Here is a 12500-nt window from a genome sequence, read left to right on the forward strand (position 1 = left end):
AGACGCCGATGAAAAATACGTGTCTGTAGATTTTGAGGTATTCGGGAATGTTCAGGGTGGGTATTTGACTGTTTTTTGCAAACTTGGCGACATTAATTCACGCCACGCCTCCAAAAATACACGAGCATTTATTTATGTCACAGCTCAAAAAGGTTTTACGGCTTTGTGCAATTTATGTTTTAATATAAGTATATGTTGATTATTACTATGTGTTTATTGTATACAAGTATAGGGCTACAAATGAATTACATTTGTAGGCTATTATATACAATTGCACGTATTCCAAAAACCTCACAAATGTTTCTTTTTTCAGGTGTTTGCTTCAGAATGGTGAGACATTTATGGATAATACAAACTAAGTTTGCTTTACAAAGCTTGCTTATATAACTAAGAATGGCAGAACCTACTAACACTAACCAAAAATAGACACATTGTATTATTATGTTTTTAGACATGGTAATACTATGATATTCTACTAGAAAATAAGTGATTGCTGTGCAAATACAAACAAGTGCTAGATCTACTAGATTTAAGTAGTAAATGGGTAATAATGGTAAATAGGTTACAAATCTGAATATATTTGGTATTTAGTATGATTAAGTATATAAGTGCATAAATACGAGAATATATGATAAAGTATATAATTGCACATATATGAGTCTATATGGTAAAGTCTTTGAGTGCATATATATGAGAATATATGACAGTATATAATTGCATAGTGTATAAGTGCATATATACGAGTATTTATGATAAAGTGTATAGTTGCATATATATGAGTATACATGATATGCATGATAAAGTGTATAATTGCATATATACAGTATGAGTATATATGATGTAATAAGGTATAAGTGCATATATATGAGTATATATGATAAAGTGTATAGCTGATATATATGAGTATATATGATATGCATGATAAAGTGTATAATTGCATATATACAGTATGAGTATATATGATTAAGTGTATAATTGCATTTATACGAGTATATATAATATATATGATAAAGTGTATAAGTGTGTGTATACGAGTATATATGATATATATGATAAAGTGTATAAGTGCATATATAAGAGTATATATGATTAAGTGTATAATTGCATTTATACGAGTATATATAATATATATGATAAAGTGTATAAGTGTGTGTATACGAGTGTATATGATATATATGATAAAGTGTATAAGTTCATAAATACGAGTATATATGATTAAGTGTATAATTGCATTTATACGAGTATATATAATATATATGATAAAGTGTATAAGTGTGTGTATACGAGTATATATGATATATATGATAAAGTGTTTAAGTGCATATATACGAGTATATATGATTAAGTGTATAATTGCATTTATATGAGTATATATAATATATATGATAAAGTGTATAAGTGCATATATACGAGTATATATGATTAAGTGTATAATTGCATTTATACGAGTATATATAATATATATGATAAAGTGTATAAGTGTGTGTATACAAGTGTATATGATATATATGATAAAGTGTATAAGTGCATATATACGAGTATATATGATAAAGTATATAAATGCATACGAGTATATATGATAAAGTGTATAATTGCATATATACGAGTATACAAAGTATATAATTGCATACGAGTATATATGATTAAGTGTATAATTGCATTTATACGAGTATATATAATATATATGATAAAGTGTATAAGTGTGTGTATACGAGTATATATGATATATATGATAAAGTGTATAAGTGCATATATAAGAGTATATATGATTAAGTGTATAATTGCATTTATACGAGTATATATAATATATATGATAAAGTGTATAAGTGTGTGTATACGAGTGTATATGATATATATGATAAAGTGTATAAGTTCATAAATACGAGTATATATGATTAAGTGTATAATTGCATTTATACGAGTATATATAATATATATGATAAAGTGTATAAGTGTGTGTATACAAGTGTATATGATATATATGATAAAGTGTATAAGTGCATATATACGAGTATATATGATAAAGTATATAAATGCATACGAGTATATATGATAAAGTGTATAATTGCATATATACGAGTATACAAAGTATATAATTGCATACGAGTATATATGATTAAGTGTATAATTGCATTTATACGAGTATATATAATATATATGATAAAGTGTATAAGTGTGTGTATACGAGTATATATGATATATATGATAAAGTGTATAAGTGCATATATAAGAGTATATATGATTAAGTGTATAATTGCATTTATACGAGTATATATAATATATATGATAAAGTGTATAAGTGTGTGTATACGAGTGTATATGATATATATGATAACGTGTATGTGCATATATACGAGTATATATGATAAAGTGTATAAGTGCATACGAGTATATATGATAAAGTGTATAATTGCATATATACGAGTATACAAAGTATATAATTGCATACGAGTATATATGATAAAGCATGGCCAAAGTAATAGTTTATTTCTAGTGAATGCATGAACTGATAAAATCTGTCCTTTGAATGCAATGAAATTAATAGCATTTTTCTAACGCATTAATGCAAGATCAAGCCCCTTGTTTCATCATTCATGTCTTTGACTCTCTGTCTGAATGTCATTTCTCATCTGTCCTGATTTACGACAGTATACAGAAGCAGAGGGGAAGAATCTGGGCGTCACAGGCTGGGTGAAGAACACTAGACAGGGCACTGTGGTCGGACAGGTGCAGGGACCTCCAGAGAAAGTGAAAGAAATGTGAGTATGCATCTGTGTTCAGTGTGCAATCAGTTATAAATGGTTTATAGGTGTTACAATCGGTTGCAGCAATGGAGGAAGCAGGATTTAATTGCAGCATTCTTTTATTAAACAAAATCAAAACCTTACAAAGAATTCAAGAGCAGAAACAGAACAACCAACTTAGTGTAACAATATATCCCATACAAAAATGTAATATATGGCCATATATGTACTTATATTTTAAATAGCATGACATATATCTATACATATATTTGACTTATCTGAGAACACAATATATGCCTGCAACATATATGAACATTTATGTGTCCAACAGGCTTGTGCACAATTCAGAATTGAATTGAGAATGACCCCTGAATTCCAATTCAATTCTTGAATTTGAATTGATGTCAAAAACCAGGATCTAGAATTACAATTCGAATTTGAATTAAAGGAAGCAGAATTGCAATTCAAAACAAATTCTAAGAAATTCATATAGATATTTTAAGTGTAGTGTTTAACAATGAAGCTTTACAGTATATGTCAGATATGATTGCATTACATATTCTATAAATGATATTAGTTTGAACTACTTGTACAGATTACATTAACAGGAAATATTTTTTCCGCCAGCGATGAATGTTAAAAGCTCTAGTCACAGAACAAATAATTACCTTTGATTTATTGTAATTGTAATTTTGTGGAACATAATAGAATATGACTCCATTTCCTAGAATTACTTTAGTAAATCTTTAGAAAAAAAACAACAATTTGAGGTGGACATTTGTTTATATATATATATATTAGAACAAAATGTATGCAGGGTTGAGGAGTGAATTAACAGTAATGAAATTATGTTATTGAATTACAAAATGAATGTAATTGTATTTAGTTGTATTACTGAGGTAAATGTGTAATTTAATTAGGTACTAATCAAATTAAAAGGAAATTGATTTACATTGATAAAGTAATCCAAATAAAGTAATACGAACCACATTTATAATGGGTGACTTATAACAGTAAGCAATTACATTTCCAAAGTAACCTTCCTAACGCTGAATGTATGTGAGATTCAACATATTCTTTCTGTTGTGTGACTGTGTGGAATTTCTTTGAATTGCCATGAATTTAATTCCACTTCCTCTCATTCCAATTCAACTTCCTTTGGGGCGGAGTCAATTCAAATTCCAATTCATGAATTGAATCGAGGCCAATTCTGAAATTCTGAATTTTGCACAAGCCTGGTGTCCAAACATGTGAAGAAAATATTTGAGTTCATCCATATATGATACCATATATCTGCATTTATTACAGTATAGTATTGGTTTCTCGCATATATGGACAACATTAAGTATAAAAATGCCACTTACATGAAAACGGCCATTTTTGCTATATTTTGAAAAATATGTTTCATATATGTCTATGTGTTTTATATATATGAATTTTGCATATATTCTCATATAGACAGCAGACATACATGGGCACTGACATTATATAATTTACATATATTGACATATATTACATTTCTGTCTGACGAAGAAAAAGACAGAACACAGGGTTTAAATAGGCAGAACTGGAGAGCAAATTAACAAGACACACCTGAACTGAACTAACAATCAAACAAACACTATAGAAACAAACAGGCATTTACAGATCAACAAACCCAGACCAGAACAGAAATCAATCAATATCTTGAGCCTGTCACTGTTGTCTGGTGTGCAGTTCCTCTTCTAACCAGCAGGTGGCGCTAGTGTTCCAGTGTTTGAGTCATGGAACAGTCTAGAAAGACTGATAGATTCTGTAGTGATGGGAGGTTCGGATCATTTTACCGACTCTCTTGTTCATCTCGTTCATCAAAATGAACAAATCTTTTTTTGAATCATTTCGTTCATTTAAGTGGCTTTAAGTGTTATACTTTTAACAGCCAAATTCCCCCGAACACGCCAACCAACGCAATCTCTGAATTAAGAAATCATTATAATGCAGTCAAAAATAATTTACAGGGAAGTCTTTTGTTCATTTGTCACGTGACGGATGCAATGACTGGACCCATCACTACTGGGCTGTAGCCTATAATGAAAGATGGAGACAACAGAATAGAAAGCTTTTAGTACGTTGAAAGCTTTTGCTGCCTGTGCTGTATTTTGAGTGAGCGTACGTGGTCTGCAGTCCCTCGGGTCGGGCGGGACGGGGAGTGATGATGTCATGATGTCAGTCTGGGCGGGGGGGAGCACAGGGGCGAGGGCTTTATGATATCATCAGTCTCTAATGGGAACCAGACATTATTTGTGCACATTACTGGCGAGGGTGAGCTGAGATTACTGTTTCTGAATGCGTAGAATATCCAAATTTATGCATAAAACTGTGGCCAGTAATTATTCTGTACAAAATTATATGATAAATAAGTTGTGACAGCGTGTTTTTACAATGCTTTAACTCGTCAAAATAAGTTAAGCAATTTTCAACTCAAGTCAGTTTAATGTCATTTAAGTTGAAATGACATAAACTTCCAAGTTGTTTGTACTTAAAAATGTAAGTTCATGAGCTTTAAATTTAAGGCAGCTACCCTTTTTACAGTGTATTACTTTATGGCATCAGGGCTTTATGACATCATCACAGTCTCAAATGTGATTCAGACATCGGCTGCGTCCGAAAACTGATAAACGCTGCTTTCGGAGAACACATTTCAAGGTCGTGAGGCATCAAGACACGTTTTTGATTTTTGAAGGCAACATAGTATAAGATATTGATATCCCACAATCCCGTGCTTTCCATTCTGTAACAGTTGAGCTAGAAACATAAAAGTGGCGTCTGAAAGTTGCGGCTGGTCGTCAGTTTGTGTGTAAATATACATTTTTTATCATTTTTTTCCACTTGTGATGTCATTTCTAGCAAGAAATCACTATTGTAGTCATTAAATATTCACTTGTTTTAACCCAAGCTCTCTCTATTTTGCTGTAGATCATTAAACCGTTACGCTGCCTCAGAAGTCTGTCCGTAATCAGCTTCACGAGGAACCAGGCTGCAAAGTCACTGCCTATGTTTTCAGATGCAGACATTATTTGTTCACTGATGAGGGAGAGATGTGATTACTGTTTCTGCAGTATGCATACTGATTTTCTGTATGCGTAGAGTATCCAAAATCTTTTTGTGCACTGTGCACTGTATTTTATGCATGTGTCACGTTGCCAGTTTGTTTTTCAAGCTCAGGTTCAAAGTGCTTTATTCTCATTGCAACTATACAATAATAGTGTTCAGCAGAACGAAATTGCGTTTCTTCAAGCTCAAATGTGCAAAGTCAAGCAAGCATAAATAGGAAAAACAAAATAGGGGTAGTGCAAGTAGGACAAACAACAGGTAGACATAACATACACTATAAATAGACCAAATAACAAATCACCATATAAGACTATCAAAACTAAATGTATACTGAAAATATACAATGAATACAATTTAATGTGAGTTAAGTATTCTAATTTATTAAGTATATTTAGTATCTAAGTACATCGCATGCTACGATAGCGTTTGCCAGAAGACAGAACATGGCCAGAGTCTCTGATTATTATTCGGATTATATTCTCGTCTGTGTTTGGTTAATCTGTTAATTAATTCAGTTCTGTCTTTCTCCGCCCCCTGCCTGTTTGTTTCTATGGTTACTGATTTGATTTGAGTTTCAGTTCAGGTGTGTCTCATTAATCAGTCTTATTAGTTCCTCTGTTTGCTGTCTATTTAAGCTTTGTGTTTCTTTCAGTTCTGTGTCAGGCCCCATGGTTACTTTTTTGAAAAAGCGGAGACATTTCCCTTCGTTTAGTTTAATATGCTTTAAGACAAACCATGTGTAAATTCAGAAGTCAACACCATTGCTGAGTATTTTCTCCTTAAAACTGCAGTGAAAGAAATACAAGCTTTGAAATCGCTGGTGTTTCTGACGTCACAAACTACCTTGTAACCAATCAGATCAACGTGTGATCGTCAACGAGTGGATCTCTGAGCTGAGTGAGTGAGTGGAGGCGGGGCTCATTTGCATATTCATAGAACCGCGCATACTAAATGAGGCAAGGGTGTCGAGTTACATTCAAGCTACTTTAAGGCCCCGTTTACACGTACATGGTTATTTTGAAAAACTGAGACATTTCCCTTCGTTTACACGCAGAGAATTCGCCTCTGAAAACGATTCTTTCTGAAAAATTTCGGCCAGAATCAAGATTTCGGAAAACTTCGTTTGCATGTAAATTGAGAAAAACAGAGTTTTAGGCAGCCGACGTCACAGTATGCGACAGAACTTGCACCTGCGTCAAAAGTGTGACGTCTTTGTTCAAAAGAGGAAGTGATTTGTTCCTATTTTCGGGATTCTGATTGGCTAACGTAGTTTATCGTTACACTGCCACCTACAGGTTTGGCATGCGCTTGGCGGCATATACACACGGGTTCATGTAAATAAACACTTTTCTGGAAACTGACAAGTGGGTGAAATATCCGTTTAGGAAAATAGCCGGCAACGTGTAAACGAAGCCTCAGTGCGTGTAGGTTGTTCTGTTCATGTTTCTGAGATTGTTTTGTGAAGTTTGTAGTTTGTTTTTGGATAAAGTTGCTGCACTGAGATCCTGTTTCATCTCTGCTGCAACAGCATGGAGTTGCCTAATTATTCTGTAAAAAATGATATGATCAATAAGTAATGACAACATGTTTTTAGATCAAAATAAGTTATACAAATTCAACTCATTTTTTTTAATGTCATTTAAGTTGAAATGACTTGAACATCCAAGTCGATTGTACTTAAAAATTTAAGGAAGTAACAAATTTTACAGTGTATTTAAAAAAATGTGTTCATTGAAATAAAGCTGAAATAAAATAAAATATAAATATTAGATGGAAAAATTGTTGCCTTGGCAACTACCTGAAATTACTAAATTTATTACATGCAAATAAATAAAAACAAAAACTGAACAAAAAATAAGCTAAACTAAAAATAAATTAAACCCAAATAGTAATAATTGATAATTATTAATAACCCAAAGCATATTTCAAGCTAATATTAATACAATAATAAATGATAAATATTAATAAATATCAATATTGTTATAATAAAAGCTATCATAGTATACAAACAACGCTAAAATAAAACAAATTTTTTTCAATAAATTAAAAGAAGTGCCAAAAGTTAAAGATATTTTATATAGAAAATAAGATTAAATTTGCCAAATAACTGCATATATTTCTGAGATGCTAACAGGATGTCACTCACTGAATTAAACATGAAAGATAACGAGGTCATGTGACTACAGTGAAACGTTGAACATCTTACACAGTGTATATTCTGCTCAGTATTGAGTATTACTAAAATGAATGAACAAAAATCTCTCATTACTGACCGCTGAGCTTTAATTAATGTTGTGTATTAATTCAAATGCACACAGTAGATTTAAAGTCTCTTAAATCCTTGTAGTCCATTAATGTAATTGATTTATTTTGCGTAATTGTCCAGATATGTGCCACAGTTGCAGTCTGATCATTAATCTGGTGATGAATACACTGATGAGGCTCTTCAGCGTTTGTTTAAAAACTGCTTTTAAAAAAGTTTGTTTTGGACCAGCAGTCATAGATAAAACCTACTGAGAATTTGAGTTCATTGACCACACACATACACACAACATGATAATTCATGCTAGCAACATGCTAAGTCATGTCAGCAACATGGTAAGTCATGTTAGCAAAATGTTAAATCATGCTAGCAAACATGCTAATTCATGCTAACAACCTGTGAAAACATGTTAATTTATGCTAGCAGTGTTAAAACATGTTCGCAGCATGCTATATAATTTTAGCAGTGTGATAAAACATGTTGGCAACAATGTTAAAACATGTTCGCAGCAATGCTAAATAATGCTAACAACATCCTGGAAACATGCTAATCGTGCTAGCAACATGCCAATTCATGTTAACAACGTGTTAAAACATGTTAGCAACATAATTCATGCTAACAATGTGTAAAAACATGCTAGAAAAATGCTAATTCATGTTAAAAATTTGGTCAAAATGACGACATGTTAATTCATGTTAGCAATGTCTTTCTATACTTCACAAAATTTAAAGCTTATAAAACTTTCAAACTTTCATACGGCTTTGTCAAGCTAACATATTTTTTGACTTTGTCAAGTCTTATGAAATGGAATTCGCAAACCATTTTACTTAAGTAATAATGATCCATATTTCTAAGTGAAAAGGTTTTTCAATGAGAAAGATATTTGAAAGGAATTGATTTTATTGTATTATATTTTTGAAGTAGGTTAAGGTGGCCGCTGCCCTGTAAAGACATTTTTAGCTGTGATTCTCTGGTGGGACCGTGTCCTATTTACTTACACTCTGCTACACAACCTAGAAACACCCAGTGTGTGTGTGTGTGTGTGTAGCTGTAAATGCGATTGCCTGGATACAGTGACAAAGAGCTCCAGTATTGCATGAGAAAAGCTGTTCCTCTTCTGAAAGCCTCCTCTTCCTCATTCCAGCTGGTAAACACGAGATGCGAGTGAACACAAATGTGTTTGCTCATTAAATATTTACACAAACCTCCAGGCCCCGCCCCCTTTACTTGTTTTCCCATTCCTTGTTTTTCTTTACCTATATTACCTCGTTTTTTGACATCTGTCAATCTGTTTACTCTGTAATGTTATAACTTGGCTCTCTTCATTTGTTTGTTGGCGTGTTGGGTTGGTTTGGTGAACTCTCTTGGGTTGTGGCCGGGTGTGTGTTTGTGTGTGACGTTAATGAGACTGTAGATCCCGAAGGAACGTTCCCAGACGGCCTCCACCCATCCCTGAATAATATCTGGATGAGCTCTGAAGTGTAGAAGTGTTGCCAGAGAGCGTTTCAGGACCATCAGGATCATCGCTGTGTTCATGAGCTGTTGACGTGACATGTTACAGCTGGCTCCTGTGATCTGGCACTTATACTTCTATTTTAAAGCATTTTCTTACAAATATTTTAGAATTATTGTGGGTTGCTAGCATCACTTTTACTACTGCTCATATTTAGGCTTATTCAGTTTAATAAATCCCCCAAATATATAATATAATATAATATAAATGATCATTTTAAAGTATAAATTGTAATTTAAAAAAAGAAATATATATTTTTTATTATTTTTTTTTTCAACAATATTTGATTTGGTATAAAATATAAATATTATTGTGAGTTGGTATTTAATATTATATTTTATATATTTTATTATTTATAGTTTTTATAATATAATTTATTATTATTTAAAAAGTAAATATATTAATATTATATTACATTTAATAAAATATTATTTATTATAAAATATAAATATATTTTAGTGAGTGTTAAATATTATATTTAATATATATATATAATTTTATATATTTTAGTATCATTAGTTGGTTTTGAACTATTTATTTACTGTTTTTATGATATAATTTATTACAATATAATATAAATGTAATTATAAATTAAAAAGTAAATATTGTTAGTATTACTTTTAATACAATAATATTTATTATAAAATATAAATATTATTTTGAGTGAGTGTTTAATATAATATATATATTATATAATATTTTATATGATCTCTATATATATAAATATATATATATATTGTATATATTTTATTATTATTTATTGTTTTTAAACTATTGTTTCTAAATTGTTTGTAAATATAAAATGTTATATTATATATTTTAAATACATTATTTAAATAAAATATAATAGTTTATATATATATGTTATACAATATATAGTTTATATATTTATTTTTATTATAATTAATATATTCAATATATTATATTTTGTAATAATTTAAACTAAAATTTTTACACACACACCTTTTAGACTTTATATATGTGCGTGCGTGCGTGCGTGCGTGCGTGTGCATAGAATATTAAATAAAATATTTATTTGTTTTTTTGTTTTTTGATCTAGTGATACTTGTAACACTCTCACAGTCACAGTTAGTAAACAGTCGCTGGTGTTTTGGTGTCACACTCGTCTGGTGTTCCTGGTGTGTGACCGGAGCGAGTGAGAGCGTCCGGCGGATTGTTAGACTGAGGTTTATGGAAATGAAAATCTGTATGAAGAAATTCCTTCCTATCACAGCGTGTCAATGTTATCTGACTTCCTCACCGGAGGAGATGGGAAACTCCTTTCCTTCATAACACAATGAACACTACAGAAACTCGAGTGTTTATATATTCAGAGAACAGCTGTGCGCGTTTGTGAAAGAGAGAGCGGATCAGTCATTCAGACCGTGAGAAAGTTCATTGTCATCTATGTGTTCTGTATCACCTATATATGAAAACACAGAATACAAAAATAATAGTTAATATAGTTAAAAGTTAATATAATGCAATGTACAAATAATATAAATATAATATATAAAATATAATATAGCCTATGTTGGACACATGATTTTGGGGTTGCTATATAGAGGCATGCTAGTTTGAAATTATTAATTTTGAGTTATTAAATGAAAATATTATAATGTATTTTCCATAAAGTTTACATTGAAAGTTTGGAGAAGCCATTAAAGTGTAGTTAAATTGTCAGGATTCTGTGACTTCTGTCTAGTGTATTTGTGACAGAGCTCTGACACTCCTGTTTTCTCATGTCTTTGTGTCTTGTTTTATGTGCTTTCATGTCATGTTTTGTGTTGTGTTGTGTAGCACACAGTGTGTTTTCCACTAGCTCTGTGCTTTCATGTTGTCATGTTGTGTGTGAATGCGTGGCTTATGAGTGTTTTCATTGGCTGCGTGTTCATGTCTGGTTTTGTGGCTGGTGATTTGATTTACTGGTCATGTGCTTGTGTTTTTGTCATGTTTGGTGTGAGCACATGTGCTTGTCATGTGTGTTTCCTTGTGTCATGTGCTCTCCTGTTGATTGTCTAGCCCCGCCCATCTTGTTACTGATTATTGATTCATTTGCCCCACCTGTCCTCCCTCGTTACATGCTCTGTTGCTCTCCTTATTTATTCTCTGTGCTGGTTCGTCGTCAAATATATCCCTTGTGTCCTGCCTAGATCCAGTCCAGTCCAGTCCAATCGCCTAGATCCAGTCCAGTCCAGTCGCCTAGATCCAGTCCAGTCCAGTCCAGTCGCCTAGATCCAGTCCAGTCCAGTCCAGTCGCCTAGATCCAGTCCAGTCCAGTCGCCTAGATCCAGTCCAGTCCAGTCGCCTAGATCCAGTCCAGTCCATTCGCCTAGATCCAGTCCAGTCTAGTCGCCTAGATCCAGTCCAGTCCAGTCGCCTAGATCCAGTCCAGTCCAGTCGCCTAGATCCAGTCCAGTCCATTCGCCTAGATCCAGTCCAGTCCAGTCGCCTAGATCCAGTCCAGTCCAGTCGCCTAGATCCAGTCCAGTCCATTCGCCTAGATCCAGTCCAGTCCAGTCGCCTAGATCCAGTCCAGTCCAATCGCCTAGATCCAGTCCAGTCCAGTCGCCTAGATCCAGTCCAGTCCAGTCCAGTCGCCTAGATCCAGTCCAGTCCAATCGCCTAGATCCAGTCCAGTCCAGTCCAATCGCCTAGATCCAGTCCAGTCCAGTCCAGTCGCCTAGATCCAGTCCAGTCCAGTCGCCTAGATCCAGTCCAGTCCAGTCGCCTAGATCCAGTCCAGTCCATTCGCCTAGATCCAGTCCAGTCTAGTCTAGTCCAGTCCAGTCGCCTAGATCCAGTCCAGTCCAGTCTAGTCTAGTGCAGTGCAGTCCAGTCCAGTCCAGTCTAGTCTAGTGCAGTGCAGTCCAGTCCAGTCCAGTCT

General features: G+C 33.0%; 1 protein-coding gene across 6 annotated transcripts in view; it reads left to right on the forward strand.

Moving 5' to 3' along the window:
- acyp2 (acylphosphatase 2, muscle type) overlaps positions 1 to 12500 on the forward strand; it is a 31694-nt gene that overhangs the window by 14706 nt on the left and 4488 nt on the right. For 2 of the 6 annotated variants that reach the window (XM_077229784.1, XM_077229785.1), the window contains 2 exons: positions 314 to 330; positions 2650 to 2759. In XM_077229784.1, the coding sequence (XP_077085899.1) occupies positions 328 to 330; positions 2650 to 2759 (113 nt within the window). In that variant the 5' untranslated portion in view covers positions 314 to 327. Of the gene's footprint in view, positions 69 to 313; positions 331 to 2644; positions 2760 to 12500 lie in introns of all 6 variants that reach the window. The other 4 variants (XM_077229779.1, XM_077229780.1, XM_077229782.1 and 1 more) reach the window with 4 other exon arrangements.

Source organism: Siphateles boraxobius, unplaced genomic scaffold, assembly GCF_051911475.1.
Source record: "Siphateles boraxobius isolate OS27281-9 unplaced genomic scaffold, OSU_SipBor_1 135, whole genome shotgun sequence".
In the NCBI taxonomy this organism is placed as follows: Eukaryota; Metazoa; Chordata; class Actinopteri; order Cypriniformes; family Leuciscidae; genus Siphateles; species Siphateles boraxobius.